The sequence below is a fragment of the Ursus americanus genome, chromosome 34, assembly GCF_024610735.1.
Source record: "Ursus americanus isolate L20-20 chromosome 34, mUrsAme1.1.p, whole genome shotgun sequence".
In the NCBI taxonomy this organism is placed as follows: Eukaryota; Metazoa; Chordata; class Mammalia; order Carnivora; family Ursidae; genus Ursus; species Ursus americanus.
Window position 1 is genome coordinate 11,709,104 of NC_142160.1, and position 20,860 is coordinate 11,729,963.

The following is a 20,860-nucleotide window of genomic DNA, read 5'->3' on the forward strand; positions in this document are numbered from 1 at the left end:
CTGAACCTTGACATATTCTAATAAAGATAATTTCCAGTTTGCTGTGAGCTCAGCTTCTGCCAGGAAAGCAGGCATTGTATTCCCTTCTGTCCTCATTTTACTCCGTTTCTCTCAGATACACCTTGGCCCTCCGTGCCCTGGGGCCGCTCACCTTCTATTTGTCTGCCATTGGCCTATTTCTCTGTACGATGTGGGCACTCCCGGAGCAGGAGGACAGGACATCGGGCAGGACTGAACACCAGAGATGCATTTGAGCTGAGGTTTCAGGAAGCAGTGGAATTCGGTGAAGTGCAGGTCCGGGGGAGGAGGAGAAGAACTCTCGGTGGGCACACTCCAGTGGGGAGGAGGCACAGAGCGTGCTCAGGCTCCGGCCAGAAGCCTACGAGGGCGTTGGAAGAGCCAATCAGAAAGCCAAGGGAGCCTTAGGGAAGAGTCTGGATCCCGGCTGTGGAGTATGGATGATTCTGTGGTTGGCAGGTGCTCAAAGTCAGCTCCTCATCCTCCCATGGTGACACTGGCGGCCCCATGGAAAGTGACTTGGAAACAAGGAAAATAGGTAGGAGAGGAAAACCCCCAAAGTGGTTGTAACCTTACAGACGGGACATAACGAAGGCCCAACACTGGGCTCGAATAGGGAAAAGGTGGGAGATTGAGAGATTTTTCAGCACTGACAGCCATTGGAGGTTGAATGGCTTTGGGGAGGAAGAGGAAAGAGAGTCAAAGATAAAAAAGAGCCTTTGCTAATTCCCCGGACTCTCACTTCTCTGTTTTGACCTTCCAACGATAATACTAAGTTAGAAGTGAAGGAGAACATGAGGGAAGAAAATGTGACCATGTTCTGAAGATACAGTGGGGTTAGACCCCTGAGCCCCCTGGTAGCTACCTCGGGGTGGCAGGTGCGCCTCCCACAGCCCACCCACCAGTCGGACGCGCCTGCTGCAGCGCCACCTGCTGGCCCCTCGACTGCCTGCGCCCCTTAGCCTTTGTTTCTCCACCTGCGAAATGGATATAAAATGCTTCCCTCCTAGAAATAATGTGGGGACTGATGAGATCATAGGTACGAGGGTGACTGGCCCAGGGCCGGGCACTTTAAAAATGTAAATTTCCTCTCTTCAAATCACTCAGTGGCTTCTGGTTTGTTTAAAAAACAAAAGGAGTGCCAATGCTTTCATCTCATTGAGATGCCTGATCTACCATCCCCTTGCCTTCCTTTCTGTGCTCTCTCTTTGCTTGTTTCCTCAGCTGTAAAATGAGGATAATAATAGCACCTACCTCATGGGACTGTTTTGAGGATTAAATAAGTTAATTCAGTTAAAGTGCTTAGAATAGTACCTGGCACATTAAGGACTATTCTGCTTTCTATGTTATTCTTTAGCACCCTTTGTCACGGAACCATGGGGTATTGCTTGGCAGACACTGCGATGGAAAAGTTGCAGATAAAAATCTTAAAATTTTTCAGTGATTGCTAATGTAAAAACACATTGATAACTGTATTAGTCAGGGTCCTGGCAGGGGAGTGGAAATAGAGGGTCCATTCAACCTGAGTAATTTGAAGAAGACTCATTAGGGGCTACAAAGGTGTGGGTGGGTAAAGGAAACCAGGAAAAACGTAGGTGCTAACCCAGGACTAGTAAGAGCGATGCTTCATCAGCCATTAGGGCAAGGGGGGAGGGGCTACCAGAGCCTGGAGCCAGTGGCTGTGTGGGGAGGGCTCCTTGATAGGACCTGTGTCCTCAGGAGAGGGACACAGCCAATGCATGGCAACCTGGCAGGGAGGGAGCTGGAGGAATGAACACCACCAACCTCATTCTCCTCGTACTTTCCATCAGTCAAATCCAACAGGAAGACAGAAGGCAGGGGAGGCCAGTGATACAGTCCATACAGGTTTACTGCTGGAGTGAAAAAGGGGTGTAGAGGGGTAATGGGAGATGGCCAGGACAATCAGACTTCATATTTGTAGTTGATGATTATGGGGGTCAATACAGGCATTGGTTTGTGAGTTTCTTATTCCCACTAGAGGAGTCTGTTGACTGGCAGCAGTTTATCTGTGCAAACATGTCAGTCTATTAGAAGTGGGGAGGGGGGTGGTAGGTGAAATCTTTTTATTTTCTCTCTCTTCTCCACTGAGGAGCTGCAGAAGGACCCAGAGCCTAGGATATGCCTGCCCTGTCTATTCTGTTTCTTGTTAATAAGAAAAGCAGAGGCTGTTAGCACCTAGGAAGCATGTCCTTTAACCCTGGGTATCTTGTCTACCATCCGGAGAGAAGGGGATAGAGAAATGGGCTACCAGAAGGGTGGCAGACACAATTTCTGGGGCTAAGAGGATGGTCCCAAATAGGGCTTTGAACCAGAGGTGGCTGATGCACCAAGGACTACCCACACGGCCGGCTCTGTGTGGGGACAGCCCTGTGTGGCAGGAGCGAGCCCCTCATTTCACAACTGAAGGCACAGAGCCCAAGAGAGGTCATGCTGCAATTCACATGGCTAGTCAGTGGAGGGGCCGTCATCCAAAGAAGCAAGGATGAATTACAATTTGCCGCATCGCCCAGGGAGCCTGGTTCAAAGCTTCCGGTAGTCAAAGGGAATGAGAAACGTATCTGAATACGGAAGAGCAGCCTCGGCAGTGAGTGGGGGTATATACCTAGGTGTGACTGTGTCTCCACAAAGTGCGTTTTCATTTCTCTTCTGCCAGAATGTGACTTCGAAGAAAATCATCTCTGTGGCTTTGTGAACCGCTGGAACCCCAATGTGAACTGGTTTGTCGGAGGAGGAAACATTCGGAAATCCCCTTCCATTCTCCCTCAGGATCACACGTTCAAGAGTGAACTGGGTGAGCTGGGGACAGATGGAGTCCTTTTCCCCGGAGAAGTGTTTCTGCCTCCCCCTTCTGCCCCCTCCATTGACCTAGCTGTGGCCCTGTCAAACAGAGAAAGGAGAAGGGAGGGTGAGTAGGGACCGGGAGGCCTGGTGGAAGAGAGGGAAGGATGGGCTGTGAGATGGAGACAGACTGTGGGCAGGAGCTCTAAGGACAAGGCCACCCAGTTAGGGCTTTTCTTCACCTGTGACCTGGTCTTGCTCTTTTCGCATTTCCATATTATGCCCTACTTCCTTATCGATTTGTTGTTCTGTATTTCTTATCCCTAAAGGCAAGGCTGGAATAATCCTAGGTTGCTTTTCAGTAAAAATAGATCGAGTGATGGGAACCAGTCCTTAAGAACCTCCCAAGTGGCCCTGAGGTGAGCCTCAATTCCCAGCAGTGAATCCTGAAAGCAACAGGGCCACCTAGTGGCCAAGGGGGGCTGGACTCTGCAGGGAAATGGACAGGACAGGTTCTTGGTGAGTCCGCTTTGAGGAGCATGTCTCCACAGATGGGAGACGTCCGCAAAGGCTTACTTCCTAAGGTTTATGACAGCCCTCACCTGGACCCTGGGAGGCTTCACAAAAGCCAGGGTCTCCCCACAGTTGCAAGATGCTCCAGTCCTCAACCCCAAGGACTTGTTGACTAGCGAGAAGATTCTGGTAACTGACTTTCCATCAAGAGCCAGAATAGGAATTTTGGTTCTGCTGCCAACAGTCTTTTTTCTAGTTTGATCCACTGCTGTGTGGATACTGAAGTCGTTTGCTCAGTCCCCAAGCCTGAAGACATGGCAACTTTTTATGGTTCTTTACATTGTTCCTCGTTTGTGGTCATTTCTTTTCATGTGAATATTTGTAACCTTGTCTCTGACTTTTTTTAAGTGCTCATCCTGAAGCTTCTCTTGGCTCTGGACAGTCTCCATCCTGAGACTGCTCCTATTATATCCAGACTCTCACACTCAATTTTCTAAAGGAGCCAGGCAGATGTTATAAAGTGAGTGACATGTGGGCTGGGAGAGGATTGTGGAAACTAGGGAGCACAGACTCTACAAATCTCTAATTAATTGCTGCCATGTGAGAATGCAGGTCCAGGGGGCAGATCTTTTGATTTCATAAGATAATAAGGAAGGCAGGGGTTTTATGTGAAATTACCCTAATTTTTTAAAGTTGGTAAATATTTTCTTTTTTTTTAAAAAAAAGATGTTATTTATTTATTTGAGAGAGTGCACACACATGAGCATGAGCAGAGGGAGGGGCAGAGGGAGAGGGAGAGCAGACTCCCTGCTGAGCAGGGAGCCTGACTTGGGGTCGATCCCAAGACCCTGGGATCATGACCTAAGCCAAAGGTAGGTGCTTAACCTACTGAGCCACCCACGCGCCATGGTAAATATTTTCTTTAAAAATACTGTATAGGCCAACAAAACACATCTTCAGGGCAAGACCAGTTAGCCAACTTCTGTTTTACAAACTTCATTTTATGTGTTCCTTTTCTTTTTCAACATGTCCAGGCTTCTTAGAACAAAATGTTCATAAGTAACCATATAGTGAAAGGTTGGAGTCTCCTGGGCTTACCTGTTTAAGACAAATCCAACTTTGGGCCTAGGATTTTCATTCGTTTGACCCTGTATTGGTTGGGAAAATGACAATAAAATGGCACATCCTCTATGGTCCTTGCCCAGTTTCAAAGAACATTCGAGAAAGGGAGAATGATTTCTATCACACATAGATGTAAGACAAGGTAGCCTGTGTCCAATCTTCTAAGAGTGGTCCCCCACTTCCCTCAAAAAAAAAAAAAGTGCTGGGTATTCAGAGACGAGAGAGATCACTTACTGCTTGGACATTCTAGAAGACATGATGAAAGAAGTCAACTGCATTTGAGGGATGGTTATGACTGTGACAGGCAGAGGCAAGAGAGGGCCGGAGCAGTGAAACGTGGTAGCAATCTCAAGGGGTACTTGAGGGAGAGATATGATTGGGAAAGCAGTGTAGGGGCAACTTCTAAAAGGCCTCAAATGCCAGGAAAGAGATTTCAACTTTATTCTGTGGACAACGGGAGGCCATTGGAGGTCTTTGAGCAAGGAGAGATGCATGCAATCACAGCAGTGTATTTAGTTTAGCTAACCAGACAGTGATTATCTCAGTAAACAGGGGACCAAATGGTAGAACAAGAGAACAAAAAACACCCCAGAAATGATTTCTTTAGATACATCTAAGGTCACTTACGTAAATAATTGAGATTAGAAAAAGACAACATATTTTCACTTCCTTCTTCTAAAAGTAAGGGTTAGTACTTTTGGAAATGACAGAAGATTGGGGTTCTCTATATATATCCATATTTTGGCCCTACAGACACAGAGCCCATCTCCTCTTGTGGCCATTGTAGGAAGCACACCGTGTCATGTGTTGAGTGGGTGATAACCTGGCCTGACGGATTAGTCCATGAATCTGCATGAGTATTTTAAATAACAACTGGGATCATTACAAACAACAAAATGTTACCAACTCTTGAAAGCTTTGTTTTAAGGAATAGGGCAACTTACATAACATTTTGCCACATCTTAAGAATATAGTACAGGGAGCAGAGAGAGTCTTGGAGGACTAATACCTTAAAATTGTAATCATCCCTGGTATCATCATCATCGATGTCCAAACTTTAATGTGGGGAAGTGTTGGAGAACTTTTCCCAAATCACTTAAAAATTAGTTCCAGAGTCAGATCCTCTGAGTAACCAATATCATGATTTAATGACTACTTGATCAGTACATCGGTTTTCTTTGTTTTTTTTTTTATAAAGATGTTCTTTTTTAAGTAATCTCTACACGCAACGTGGAGCTTGAACTTACAACCCCAAGATCAAGAGTCACATGCTCCACTGACTGAGCCAGCCAGGTGCCCCATATCATTTTTTATCCTCAATGATGATGAAGACCAGTTGGCTAGGGAGAACACATATTTCTGGGGAGAGGCAACAGATCTGTGTCCTACTGTCAGATCACCCATTCGACTGTGTCACTTGAGTCTCATCCATGCTTGAGGAATGCATCAGCCCTAGACCTTCCTCACTCTCATTTGTGACCATTCTGTGGCATTGTCAGAATGTGAACATTCTGTCCGTATCTGTGTCAACAAGGGACAGAGAAAGAGGACCAGGCTAGGAGTTCAACACTTGTGCTCCAGGCCGAGTTATCTGCATGCTGGATCGCTTTGGGCAATCCCTTGACTTCTCAGGGAAGTCACTGGCCTGTTGGCAACTGAAGAATTTGAATTCCATAATCTGTAAGATGCCTTTGAGCTCTAGTGTTTTACTCCTAATGCTGTACATCAAAATCTCCAAATTCACCACTCATTGTAACTGGGGGAAAAAATAAACTGGGGAAGCCCTGAGCTAAAGAAAACTGAACAGACTTATTTATTTCAGGACTTCTCAGTGCCTTTAATATAGTTCTATTTTAATGTATATTATGGCATTTCACAAATTATTCAAATTCCAAAATGATCTGTAAACATGCACAATGATGCATGACTGACAGAGATGTGAAATAAAAGATAGGGGACCACAGAAAGGTGAAAGATCGCCTTGGTTTGGGGGTTCAGGGAAAACTTTCTAGAAGAAGCCATCTAAGAACTGAAATTTGGCTAGATGGATAAGAAGTACAGATTCAAAGGTGTACAGGCCTGAGGGTGGATACTTTATTCTGTGGTTAGAGAGTATTTGAGAGTTCCAGGATATAAGATGAGGGCAGGGTAGCCCCTAGACCTTGATTATGTTCCTGCTCGTGAGCCAGAAGCCTGGGTGCCTACATTCTACTCACTTCTCCCAGCTCTCTGCTATTTCTCTCCAATTCCTCTTAAACTTTCACACTGATGTTTTGACCAGTTGTAGCCAGACAACTGTTTCCTCCTCACCCAATGCACATGTACACACATGTGCACACACACACACACACACACACACACACACACACACTCTCTCACACTCCTCCCAGGCGGACTCCTATATAAGACTTCTTCCTATATGAGACAAGGCTAAAACAGATGATTTCTAAAGATTCTCAGATACTTTCCCTGAAAAGCCCATAGGACTCAGAGTTTTGACCAGAATCACTCTTGGGGGAACTTAAAAAAAAACAAATAAACAAAAAACCGAAAAACAACCCTCCGGTGCTCTAAATTAGGGAGGGATTGCCTTTCTTAGTACATTTGCCTTCTGCTAGCTATATTGATTTTTCCTGAGCTCTATCAATTTGGGTGGCAAAGTAAAGATTAAATGGTTCAGAGGGCTGCCCACGGCAGCAGATTTTGCTCAAAAAAAACTCATCTCATGTTCATTCATATACTGGAAGCTGCTTATGCCTTTGCTTTCAGGGAAAAAGCTGGGAAGTGAACGCAGGGGCGAGCGAAGCTGTGTGCCTGCTCAGACGCTTCAAGAGGTTGAGGGATGTCTCCCTGGGAGGGCTCTGGTCTTTGTGTCGTAGAAGAAGGAAGAGTGAGTGTGGCGTCTGAAAAGTGCGATGCATATATGAATTTTCCTTCATTTGGCCGCGTATTTTTAACAGTTGGCCCCAAACCATGAGTCAGATTTTTCAAATGAGCGCTCTGTCTCCGAATGTTTGTCTGAGGGTGGAAATGGCTAAAATAATGCACTCAGAGTTCTCGTGGGACATCTTGGGAATATTGGAGGGGATGGGATATTATCCTGTGTTTTGTCACCTGATTCTGATTCGTCGTGTATGGATTTTTTTTTTCTTTGTTAATATTTTATGAAGTGAAACAAAAATCTTTCAGGAGGTAACCTACTGACAGCTCAGATCATTACTGTTTCCTACCTGCCTTGGCCAAAAGAAGAAAATTACTGGGAAAATAATGAGGGAAATCAGTTTCTTTGCTGAGATTTTAAAAATCACATATACTTAGGGTGCCACTCTGGGAGCTGAGCAAGGTTTCAAAACCCAAATTAAGGTCAGAGTGATTTTCTTCCCTCCAAGACCGTGAGATGGATGGAGCATCTTTTCATAATCCATGGCCCTCTTTTCTCCTTTCAGCTCAGACTGAGCTCAAGCATCCTCTTAACGGTGCTGTTCACTTACTCTGTGCATTGATCCATTTGGTTCCTTGCATACGCTCTCAGTAGGGAAGCAGCTTTATTAATTTTCTCGCCATCGCCTTTGTGCAGGCTCTGCCCGTTCACCCTTCCCTGTCCTTGGATGACTTACCTTAGCTTTCTGAGCACTTTCAAGTAGAACTAACAGCCTCCTTTTCAGGGGTTCAGTTCAATCCGGTCAAAACTCCAGCGTCTCATCTGATTCAAATCTTCCCCAGACCAAAGCACGGTAGAGCCATAGAGAGAAGGGTTTGGGCTTTATTTCTCCCCTTGGCTCTCCCCTTCCTCTTCTCCCACTCACGATGCTGCTTCTGGCTCCTTTGGGGTTGGAGGAGGTGTAACAGTGTAACAGAAAAGGAGGGGAAGGGGACAAAGGATTTTATGTGACCAACGCTGTTGAAGCTGGAGCTCATGGCCTTTATACTGCAGGTGGCCACGTGTTGCCCATTTCTCTCACTGCCAGTGGGGAACCCCACTTCACTATTCCCAGACAGGGGTGATGAACTCTCTGGCTGGCCGTCTGTAAATCTCCTATAGCACCTAGAAGCAACACTACACCCCGCCAGCCCCTGTTGGAGTTACTACCCTGCCTGCAGTCCTTTTGAGAAGAGTCATTTCAAGATATTCAAGCCTCTTCTGAGTTGCCCACTTAAGCTAAGGGAAAACTCAGATCTTTTCCCCACCAAACTCTGGAAGTTACTGCTCGCTGGCAACAAAATCCTTTCTCTCCATTCTGCCGCCACAGGTCCCTGCAGACGACTTGCTTCTAGAAGTATACAGTCAGGAGTCAGGCGCCAGCCTCTGTACCCTGCAAACCCCAATTATCAATGATTAAGTTCTCCCAAGAACGCCGAGCACCCTCCTCTCTTGAGGCCCAGGGCAATTGAAGAATTCAGGAATTTCTACAAGCATGAGTCAGGGTGAGATTGGAGTGTGAAGTGTGGAGTGTGGTTTCCCTCCTCCAGTCTCTCCATATGTAGCTCCTTTAAGCCTCTTCTCTTGGATCAAGATAAGAAGGGGGAAGCCACCCCTTGCCCTCCCCTTGGGGGGTCAAAAGAAAATCCATGGCAGGTTAGCTCCGGGACACCTGTCTTCAAAGAGACTGTGTCTACGATCTCTCCGATCCTTCTCTGGCCTTCTCATATATTCAGGCTGGAGGGGAGAGATGGGATCAATTTGGTGGCCCTGGCTTAGACCCCAGGGCTGCCACAGTGTAGCATATGCCACAGGGATGGGCTGGCACCCCGGAGTAGAGGTACTTGTCACCCATCGCTCTTGGCCCTGAGTTCTTAGCAGAGCCTAGGAGACATCCCACTTCGTGTTCATTTATTACATTACTGTCATCCCTGAAAGCTGTATAAAAAGGCTAGAGCCTGACTCTACTATAGTCACACTTACCCAAACCCTTAGAACTAAAGATCCATGAAGCTCAGGGTTGGATTCGTAGACAGGGAGAGCAGGCACGGTAACCTCCCGATCTGGGTGCCGTCTCCTCCCAGCGACAGCAGACCAGTGGGGTTTTCCAGCTGCCCTGTGTTTCTTCAGACCGCGCTTTCCCCCTTACCCAGGAGACAGCTTGTCCAGACAACATGACACGGATGTAGACGTCGCAGCTGGAGCACGAGCGTGGCCGGCGAGGCTGAATCACGGCTGAGTCGGAGGTGCCTTGCCATTGGAGCCAAGCCGAGGGCAATTTTTGTGAAATGCTGGTTAGCCAGACTGTTTGAAAATACAAGTTCAGGAACGGCCCTCAAAGGTGTTTTTCCTAATTCAAGGGAAAATGGCTACCTAAAAGGGGCCACTGGTTGCACATGAAGGGTTGAGCTAACCTACAGTGGCCTGTTGCACGAAGGGAAGCAAGTAATCATGTGCTGTCCCCACAGGCATGAGCCCAGAGGGGGCCTTTGGCTGGCATCACTGAGATTTTGATCTTTCAACAGAATCAGAAATTGTTTTGTTTTTTTTTTCCCCTAGAAGCTGCAGCCTCTTTGTGTATAATCCGGAATTAGGGCAGGATAGACTGGCTCCACGTCTGAGTATGGCAAAGCAGCAATGACTTCAGGGGAGTGGCCCTGAACTTCTCGATGTTTAATTGCATGGAGAACTCATGGCCGTTTCCTAGACTCTTTCATTTCCACTTAAAGTTTGAATACTTACAAATCTTTGTGGCCTGCAAGATCCCCCCAAGATTTGGTTAATTACAGGATCTGTACATCTAGGGTCCATCGATACCTACTTTTGTCCTACTCAAACTTAAAGGATTGGATAAATTGCCTCTCCCAGGTATTCTGGGAGCCCTAGAACCCTACAAAGGTTGGCCTCATTGAACTGGGCAGGAACATTCTCATAATACCGAACACGAGAGACATACTTTCCCAAGAATTCCAGGCTACCTTCTTCATTCCCCTTGGAAAGATGCACAAAACGGTGCCTGCATTCACTGACACATTGGCTCTTCTTCCTCAGGGTAGGTCGTAGCCGATGATACGCACTGAGCCTGGGCTGGGAGTCGTTCCTCCAGCCTGGCCTCCTGTGGCCAACACCTGGTGATTTCTGAGTCATCCCCACCCCTTCAGCTGAGATGAGCCAGCTACCTTTTGTTCCCCAGTGAGAAACAGTCTTACTCAGATTGTCTGTAAATAGTACCCAACTTTGGCAACAACTGAATGATGTTGCGGGGAGAGGGGAATCAGGGGAGGGCAACAGAGTGCGGTCTAGTCTAGTGGCTCCATAGGAGACTTGGTGTCAGCAGTCCTGGTCTCAGCACCAGCAGCCTCTCTGACTCACTGTGGGCACATCACATTGTGTCTGCTGGGTTTTGGGATCAGCAATGTGACTGTGGCTTCCTTGGCTGAGTGTCTTGTGCATGAGTTGTTAATGAAGCACTTTAACGGCAAATTCGGGGATTAAAATATCGTCCACACAGCAGGTGAGTAACTGGCCTTTCAAGAAGACTGTGAGTTATCTGTCAGCTGTGAGGAAGGTGGATTCCTAATGGGACAGGGTGTGAGACAGTTCCGTAAGCCCGGTTACCGTGAACTACACAAGTAGAAGGAATGCTTCCACGTGGGTTGCAAGGTCTTCTGGATTCACCGAGAGTCTCCCAGAGGCCTCAGAGGTGCTCCTCCCCCTCGGTGGAGTGAGTTCCCTCTTCATGGCTGTGTCAGTTTGGGTCCTCCAAGAAGACCCTAAGCTTGGATTAGGTGAGAGAGAGATTTATCAGCTGTGAAGGATAAGGAGGAGAAAGCTGGAGTCACTGGGGCCCAGGTCAATGTATCCATTAGGCATGGTAGCCACAGTGCCTAGGAGCCATCACATTTTTAGGGATCCCTAAAAATGTTTTCATTTTATTCTAAAATCAGAAAGAAAAAAATGAATGTGCTAATAACAAAGAAAATAATCAGTCCAGCCTAAATTATGTTCATCTTTATACCAGTGGGGTCATCAAATAGAATGTTTAATATTTTCTAAGGAGGCACGGACCCACAGCAGCCAAAGGGTCTAGGCTCACAAAAGTCATAACGTGGCCCTGGCAAGGGAGGGCCTTCATCACGGGATCGAAGGCCGACCCCTGGGACGGAAAGGCCAGGCTGATGGGGAGCTGCCGAAGAGCCCACGTCAGGCAGAATGGCCCCACTCTGGAGCTGCTGCTCTGCCTAGTCGCCAGCTGAGAACAGCCCCGTGTACGTGGCTTTGGCACAAGCGCCGACGTGGGCCCAAAGGTGAGGCAGCTGGAGGCTATCAGTCAGCCATGGTCCCTGCAGCAAGTTCACCTGAAGGGGGTGTCAGAGGCCACCGCCAGGGCCCCCACAATGAGGGACCAAGGAAGCAATATGAGGTCTCTCCTCCACCCAGGCCCCTCCCGCCCCCACCCTCCCCACATACCCTGGAAAGTGATTCTGTTTCATTGGAAGACATGTTACAAAGCACATTCAACACTTCCTCTCTGCCTTTGACACAAGAGCTGTTGGTGAGCAAAGGTGTGTTACAGAGGCTGCCTGGTCGCATGTGTTCTCTGTTAGTAAAGTATTCTCGGGGAGGCTGCCCCCGCCCCCCGCAGTGCTACCACCGGCACTGGGGCTGAGGAGGGGGAGGCGTGGCCTCCCTTCCAGTTCAGAGGTTCTCTGATTCTGTTCGGTCTGACATTCTGATTCGTCCTTTAAAATCCCTTCCCAGAGTCAGCAAAGTGGGAGCCCGTCGGCTGTTTCCAGCCTGCAGATATGCTTATTTGGCATATGCAGAGTTCAAAAATTGCAGTGGTGGGTGTTATGGGTTGAATTGTATTTCCTCAAAACCATATGTTGAAGTCCTAACCCGCCCCCCGCTCCCCGTACTTCAGAGTGTGACCTTATTTGGCAGTGGTGTTGTTGCAGATGTAATTAGTTAAGATGAGGTCATACTGAAGTAGGTCCCTAATCCAATATGACTGGTGTCTTTATGAAGGTGGGGGGGGGCGGTATTTAGACACAGCGAGAGACCAGTACAAAGAGAGAACATGTGAATATGAGGGCAGAGCTCTATTAGCCAAGGAGGGCTGAGGATTGCCAGCCAACCACCAGATGCTAGGACGGAGGCTTGGAACAGATTCTCCTTCGAGGTCCTTGGAAGGAACTGGTCCTGCTGACACCTTGATCTGGGACTTCTAGCCTCCTGAGCCGGGGGGAAGAAATGCATTTCTGTTGTTTAAGCCACCAAGTTTGTGGTACTTCATTACAGCAACCCGAGCAAACTCAGACAGGGGGTATCATTTTTAAATGGATAGATTTGCTGTGAAAATTTAGATTTTGAGCTTCAGTGGGAAAAGCCTGAGGTGCCGGGTGGGATGTCGGGGCACCAGCTGGGAGCAGAGGGATGGAGGCACTCAGTCCTGGGCTAGAGAATGCAGCCCACGTGGGGACTGCCACCCTGGACCACCCGCTGGTGGCGGCAGCTCGAGAATGTGGGCTCAGTGCGATCCGATTTTCCGATGTTTCCAGAGAAGCTTGTTTGCTGTTTCTCATTGCTGATGAAATATGGTTTCAAATGTTGGCAATGAGTGGATCCCTCGATTTCCTCCCAGAACCCACTTCACCTCGGTGGTACACTTGATCACGCTGGCCCCTCTGGTCATCTGAGTTTGTGATCTCTATTTCTTCACCGTTGTGTGTCTTGGCAAGAGGCTAAGAGAAACTGTAGTTAAACAAGGGAGATGATTCAGGGGGTCGAACAATTTGCCGCCTGGGGAAAGTGAGCCTTGATTCATCCACCTCTCCCCTCTGCCACTTTGAGGTGAGGACCTTTCTGAGATGGTATCTGTGCTTTGAATAACCATGTGCTGTGCGAGACCCAAAGCAAGTGTCCGGTCTAGGCAGGTATATATTCTTCCTAATACCCTCACTGCTAGTGTGCTGAGGATACGAGGACTTGCTATTCATCAGGCACCATGCACTAAAACAAAGATATTAAGCTGTAATTGTTCTGAACTTATAAAGAGAAAGGTCTTTCTATCGAAGCTACAATGCATAGCACCCCTCCTTCACTGCAGCTTAAATTGCTAATAATGACAACTACCCTTTACACAAAACAGACCATGGGGAAGGCGTGGTACCAGAATCATTAATGACATTCCTTTAGTTCACTGTAATTGCATTCGGCAGTTACAACGTGCCAAGGCCAAGCTAAGCACATCACATACATAAATCTCATGTAATGCTCAAACAAGCCCTGGGAGGGAAGTATTTGGTTTTCCCTGTAGAGATTAGGACATTGAAGCCCAGAGATACACAGTAACTTGCTTGAGGTCCCAGCAGGACTTGACCTCAGGCCTCTTCAATGCCAAATCCAGGCTGCCCCCATTCTGCCTCCTGGTTCCTCTCTTTCACCAAAATGCCTCTAACGGAGGTTGGCCTCTGGGCCCAGAGCCCACCCAGGCCTTGCCAAGAGTGGTTTCCCAAGTCCGACCTCCTGAATCCCAACCCTGGCCACATGTTCTGTTAAAGAGGCGAAACTTGTCATCTAGTTTGAAGTCAAAAATGTTAGTTCTGCTCAAAAAAGACTCGCTGCCGTTTTGTGTATGTTGTAAAGAGTACAGGAAGGTAGGTCCCTCTGTGCCCCTCTAGGAGCAGATGGTACGCTTGGTATGTTCTTAGAAATCTTGTGACTCACAGAAGGCTTGGGAGAAGGGGGGCCTCCTGGGGTCGTGTTCTGTTTCTTTCCACAGCTGTGTTCAGCTTGTGAAAATTCCAGCCCTTGGCAGCTGACGCGTCTACCTCTGTAAGGGTGTGTTCTGCTTCAACCAAAAGTGAGGCAGAGAGAAAGGACGGATCTTGGCTTTAGCTTAGCAGAGCACCTTGACCTCCTCATGCTCCCCTTCCAGTCCCACCACCCGTCCCCCCCTTGGCCAAACGTCTTGCGGCCGTAACTCCGCCACGTCCTTGCAACCCCTCCCCATGGATTGTGTTGAAGTCAATGCCAGCATCGCGCTGTGTCACCTGCAAACTCCCCCAGCCTGTCTTACGCTGCGTGTCGTGTCTGTGTGATTTTCAGGCCACTACATGTACGTGGACTCGGTGTACGTGAAGCACTTCCAGGAGGTGGCGCAGCTCATCTCCCCGATGACCACGGCCCCCATGTCTGGCTGCCTGTCGTTTTATTACCAACTCCAGCAGGGGAATGACAATAGCTTCTCGCTCTATACTCGGGATGCGGCCGGCCTTTACGAGGAAATCTGGAAGATGGACCAGCCAGGGAATGCTGCCTGGAATCTGGCTGAGGTGGAGTTCAGCGCGCCGTACCCCATGGAGGTGGGTATGGAGGCAGGTGCGCCCTCGCTGGACCGCTGTGCGCGCTCGCCTGCGGATCAGGAGAAGCCAGGCCAACTTGTGTGCCCATATTCATCTTCCCTTTTCCTCCCTGGGCCCCCTCCGGTTCTCCCTCTTCCTCTCTTTTCCCTGTGTCTTCCTGCTTTCTACCAAGACTATTTTCCCTAAGGACAAATAGGAAAAAGCGAGTCCATCAACGACATTTCTTAGGCACACGTCCCCTCTGAACCTCGCACTGTGGTCATGGTGAGTTCAAAAGAGATGAACGCCCTCTAGCGTGAAACCCACTCTTGGACTTCCACTCCTGGGAGCAGGGATGAACCTTTCCCTTACTTGAGGGAAGAGTCTTTCTAGAGAAAGAGAGGAGAAGAAGAAGAAGGGGAAAAAAAAAAAGCCAACTTATTTTCTTCTTTCCTCCTTTACAGTATAAATAATGTCCTGAAAATTAGAAAGATTTATGATTGTGGCCCCAGTTTGAAACAAGGCTGGGTGCTTTAGATTTAAAACTTTTTATAGTTACTTGAGTGATATATTTCCAGTGCAGAAGAATTAGAAAATCCAGAAAAGCAAAACAAACTCACACCACGCAGGCTGAGGCTGCGAGGATGAGAACACTAACATTTTGGTGTTCATCATTGCTGGCCTTTTTTCTAAGCGCATATATTAATACATGTCTCTATTTATGTGTGTATTCCAGTACTTACAACAATCCAAAGTAGATAAAATCATCCCCACATTGCAGATAAGGAAGGAGAATGAAGAGAGCCCAAGCAGTTTGATATTTTTTTTATCTAGGTCACACAGCTGGTGAGTGCCAGGCACTTAGGAAAGTCCTGGGCTCAAATCTGACCTAGAGCTGAAGGCAGAGGCCCAGCTCTGTCTGAGGACCCCAGAGGACCCCTAGAATGAGTGGGTGCAACATTGTGGTTGCAGACTTGGAGCTATACATAGAGTCTTAGTTACCACAGGTTTGTTCATACCCCCTACTTTTTGCTTTGCGCTCTTTGTAATATCTCCCCTGGTTCCCTTTAAAGTGCAAAAGAGGTGGATTCTTCTCTGCATGGTTTTGGGGGCTGTCATCTGCTCACCTGATGTGGAGCTGCAGAGCGTGTTGGGATTGGATTGGTTGGTGACACGTTCTGTCTACTGAAGACAGGCCTGCCATTCCCCTTTCCCCCTTCAGATCCCCTCCTGGCCCCCGCCCCAGCTCCAGAGAGAGCACAATGCCTTTTGCAGGACGTGCACTCTTTCCTATCCCCAAGTCTGTCGAGGCCTTGGTCTGCTCTTGCAGCCCAGTGGAAAATTTTCTGAGTTGGGGTTATAAGGAGAAAAAGAAACGCATATACTGTTTCAGAAATTTTTCCTTCTATTAAAGTCAAATGAGTCACACACACAGTGACGACAGTCTCTTTGCAAACTCCTTCCATCTGACCATAAACTCCTTGGGCAACATTTGTATGAGTGAGGCTTTGCTGACTTTTCTTTTACGTCAGTGCTTGAAAAGTCACAATTCTGGACACTACTGCGCCTCAGTGTCTATCCTTTTGGTTCCCATGTGCGTGCTTTTGCTCCAGCAATCTGCCTCACAATGCTGCCACTGGAAATTGCCAGCCACGGGAACTCTGCAGAACTCAGTGAATTTAGTGTCACCATATTCTCCAATGAATTTAAGAAAGGAAAACATCTGAGACCTCATTTTCCGAACGAGAGGGAACAATATGCTGACACGTGGGCTGTGATTTACCAATTCTGATCAGAAGCATTCTCACCCCACCTGCGCAGAAGATCAAGCTCTGTCAGTCACTCGATCCGTGAGCACCCTGCCCATGAAATGCTGCGGACCCGCGCCATGTTTGTGGACTCCGTTGCCCCTTCTCACTGGTTCACGTCTGTCCCCTTTGTTCTTGGCCTCCCCTCTCACCTTTGCCAGCAAAAAACTTCCGGGGCTCCTCTTAGATTTTGCAGAATCCAAGTGTCTGTAGGACCATGGATGTTAAGCTGAGCTGGGCCCTCTCATCCACACTCTTTCTTTCAAAACTGGAGACACTAAGACCTGGAGGAGAGAAGGAACCCGCATGAGCTAATTAGTGGCTAAGTAGGCCCACACCTGAATAAGGGTTCAAGAGGGGGTCAACCTGGAGAAATCCGCATGAATTTAGTACAGAGCTCAGGATTCACCTGACTCCATGCTAGGGGCCTTATATACCTCATCTCATTTAATCTCCTCAGTAGTCCTACCAGGTAGGGGTTACTCTGCCTGTTTTACAAATAACAAAGGCAAAGTCCTAAGAAGGTTAGCAATGTATTCAAGGTCACCTAGCTAGTGACAGAAATGGGATTTGAACCCTAGTCCACTTGCCTCCAAGACACTCTTCTCTTTAGAGGAGGTTTGAAAACTAGAAGTCTACGGGTCAGATCTAGCCCACAGCGATGTGCCTGGCTGCTAGAGCGGGGGGTTGTTTGTTCTTTGTTTTTCCACGTTCGTTTTAGTGTTTGAATACATCGCCAACACTGAAAAATCCAAAGATTTCCATTACAAATCTAGAGACCCAGGTCTTCTTGAGAACTTGGTAGATCCAGACACTTCGGGCCTGAACTCCTGCATGTCAGCAGTTGGGCCCCTTTAGACCAGGCTCGGTTCCCCATTTCAGGACCGTCTGCATCGTGTCCTGCTGCGTCACACCAAGCTCCTGTCATGCACTCACATCATCTGTCTGGCCTGAGTTTCAACCCCTGCCAACACTGCATCTTCTCGTGTTGCCTCACCAATGGGCTGCACACTGGGCCGGTTTTTCCGCCGTGCTCCCCACTGTGTGCAGTGCACACACCACTCCCCATCCCCCTGGGCACAGGCAGAAGGTAGTCGATTGACCTCCGAGTAGAAGCTGGTGGCCGAGAAGGGAGAAACACCAAAGGGTTGAACTCATTAACAACCTCATGTTCTTTCTGCCCATTGGGATGCGCCTGGATATGCTGAAATGCTGACATCCATACGTAGACTTTGGGGCCCGATTTTGCCTTAGCAGACAGGTCATCATCTTTGATTCTGTGTCTTTGTCCAGAACCCTCACAGAGAATTTCATGTGTGAAAAGGGGAAAGGTCCCTGCAGGGTCTTAGTTCTCTGGGAAGGGCAGTTGGAGAGCCTGGCCTGCTTTCGGCCAGGAGCCTGTTGTTTCTTTAACTGAAGGTCACCACGCAAATTGTCGAGTCTGTGGTTCTGTCAGAGAGTGATACATACTCAAGTGAGGGGAAGAATCCACCAAGAAAATACAACTTGGGGCTTAGTATTCCCTCCTCCTTAGAGAAACTGTAGATCGAGTCGTGAGCTGCCCTGGATTTAGGAACGTGATTTCTCACGGGTACTTATAACTTGCCATGACCTGGCTTGACTACCACATCATTGTAAATCATAGTTGAGAGAGGTCCCTGGATGACTCAGTCTGTTGAGGTCCGACTCTTGGTTTCTGCTCAGGTCATGGTTTCAGGGTCATGAGATCGAGCCCTGTGTTGGGCTCCACACTCAGCATGGAGTCTGCTTAGGATTCTCTCTCCCTCTGCCCCCCCCCCAATGAATAAATGAATCTTTTTTAAAAAATCCATAAATCATAGTTACGAGTTCTGAAGCCTAAAACACGTAAACCTGTAACAATCCATCTTCCTCGGCAGGTTATTTTTGAAGTTGCTTTCAATGGTCCCAAAGGAGGATATGTTGCCCTGGATGACATTTCTTTCTCTCCTGTTCACTGCCAGAATCAGACAGGTAAGCATTCTCTTTTCCTTTTCGGTAGATGCCTGGGGTCAGGACTTGATTTAATTCTTTCTAATTTTCTTGCCTCTCCTGTTATGTCCTCCTTTACAAACTTATTTAATCAAATAGTCATTTTTCAGCTACATTACCCTTTTTTCCCCCTCACAGAGTGAATTTAATTCTTCTGACACCACTGGCCAGTGGTCACGTGTTAAGGAGCTTCGGCCGTCCCTACCTACTAGGTCATGAAAATTAAAGAATCCAAAGACATTCCCTCCCCATCTTTCTCTTTAAAGGACATCTTAGATCCATATACAGGTGGCTGAGTAGGTGGGAAAAAACTCTCAAACTCTACTGAGTAGAATTTTAAAAACTCTTTCTAATTTTATGTACCTAAGACCTATAAATGTCTCCATGTTTAAAGATGTTAATATTTGGTATACATCATCTCTCTGACAGTTTATGATATTTATATCATGGACTTAATTTAATTTCTCTTTCTAAGTAAATCCTCAAATTCTTTTATCATGGCCAATTTTGTAATTTCCATAAACTTGGTGTTTGGAAAAGAGAGGAAATTCTTACTTTTTGGGAAAATACGTCAGCAAATCAATTCAAAGGAAATTAGAAAACAGATGTTCCAGGGGCACCTGGGTGACTCAGTCAGTTAAGCCTCTGCCTTCAGCTCAGGTCATGATGTCAGGGTCCTGGGATCGAGCCCGACGTCAGGCTCCCTGCTCAGCGGGGAGCCTGCCTCTCCCTCTCCCCACCACCCCTTCCCGCTCTTGCTATCTCTCACTGTCTCCCTCTCTCTCAAATAAATAAATAAAATCTTAAAAAAAAAGATATGAGAAGACAACAAATGTTCTAGAATAAGAAGGATGACTCTATATTCATGATAACCCAGATAAATACAATTGACCTTACCTTTTAGTGTATTTTTTGGGGGGAGGCCGCAGGGAAACAGTGGCTGTCCCATCTTATTAATGAGCCCTCATTCTGAGTTTCAGAGCATGGGAAGTACATTTTTGAACTTGGCCTTTATAGCCTGACTTTCACTTAAGATAGAATTGGTGTCTAATTTCATATGGCTTCAGATGTATTCTACAAGCAAGGGGACTGAGAAAGATAATATTTTCTACTTGAGCTAAAGTGTTACCCCCAAAATAGAAACACTCTAATGTGCTAAAACCAAATATTATTTTTTACTAGTTCTAATTTTAAAAAAGGAAAAAAAGTTAGTGAAACAGAACCAGACTCTTCATATTTACATATCTTCACTAAAATGATTTAATTCAAATTGTAACCCTAAGATTAAAAGAGTCTCTAAACTGGACAGAACACAGAAACCAACATTGTTTTGCTTCTCTAAATCTGACTGTTCCCTAATCTCATCAGCTAATATTTCAGTGATGTTAATAGTAGTTTCATAACCTCTTTATCATTATTTTTGGAAAGTTTCTCCTCTTTGTCACCGGGCATCTACATTGAACTTTTCTATTTCCAAGTTATACATACCGGAGAAGAGGTGTTTATTCAGTACCTGCACGGGGTAGAAGGTGTGAAGAGGCCGGTGGGAGGTCATAGTATCCGCCAATCCACCTTATAGTAATGTGTGGAAACACTCTCCCTTTTAAAAAGATACAGAATCGATGTGAGCGCTTTCCCACTGACTGGTGAAAAGGAAAGAAAGATTCCAGCAAAATAAGGACTATTTGTTAAAAGGGCCCGTGGCTCCTCGGTCTGCAAAATTCAGCCCACATTCAGACAGACCCTTCCTCTGCAGGGACCACCACCAATTCCCATTTTCACATAATTAGGTTAGCCAACGCTCCATACTGGCCTTCACAACTTCCCAGCCTGGCAACTTGGCTTTAAAATGGTTTGCTTGCGTGATCTTAGCGTAACGCTCCCGAGCCAGGACTTTGGATTCACATCCCTACTCTGTCACTTACGAACTGTGTGACCTTGGCGTGTTAATTAACCTCTCTGAGATTCTGTTTCCACATAGATGGGACAAGGTTAGAAGAATCTGTTCCGCACAGTTGGGAAGATGATGAGTCAATGTCCGCGAAGGCCTTAGCAGAGTATGGCACGCAGGAAATGCTTGGGCGCGAGGCTTCATGTTATTTATGTAACTTTCAAAATATGCCTGTCCCTTCCCTGGGGACCAGAGGGTCCAACTGAAACTGAAGAGAACCTGCAAAGGCACCCACCTTGGTGAATGGTGAGCAGGGGCCTGCTTGATGCCTGGCCTTCAGCAGCTGTGGGCCAGATTCTGAGTCTTAGACGCTGAGCCCTCCCTTTTTCATACTTCATCTCACATTTCACAAATAGTTTATGCCCTTCTGTTT

General features: G+C 47.2%; 1 protein-coding gene and 1 long non-coding RNA gene across 6 annotated transcripts in view; one reads left to right on the top strand and one right to left on the bottom strand.

Moving 5' to 3' along the window:
- Window positions 1-20,860, top strand: part of MAMDC2 (MAM domain containing 2) — a 222,308-nt gene that overhangs the window by 145,323 nt on the left and 56,125 nt on the right. For all 5 annotated transcript variants that reach the window (XM_087858752.1, XM_045772467.2, XM_045772465.2 and 2 more), the window contains 3 exons: window positions 2,693-2,830; window positions 14,483-14,739; window positions 18,425-18,518. In XM_087858752.1, coding sequence (XP_087714878.1) covers window positions 2,693-2,830; window positions 14,483-14,739; window positions 18,425-18,518 — 489 coding nt within the window. The remainder of the gene's footprint in view (window positions 1-2,692; window positions 2,831-14,482; window positions 14,740-18,424; window positions 18,519-20,860) is intronic.
- Window positions 14,735-20,192, bottom strand: LOC123776472 (uncharacterized). Its single transcript, XR_006775359.2, has 3 exons — window positions 20,025-20,192; window positions 16,679-16,810; window positions 14,735-15,107 (listed from the first exon to the last, which is right to left on the bottom strand). It is a non-coding gene; the product is annotated as an uncharacterized LOC123776472 (long non-coding RNA).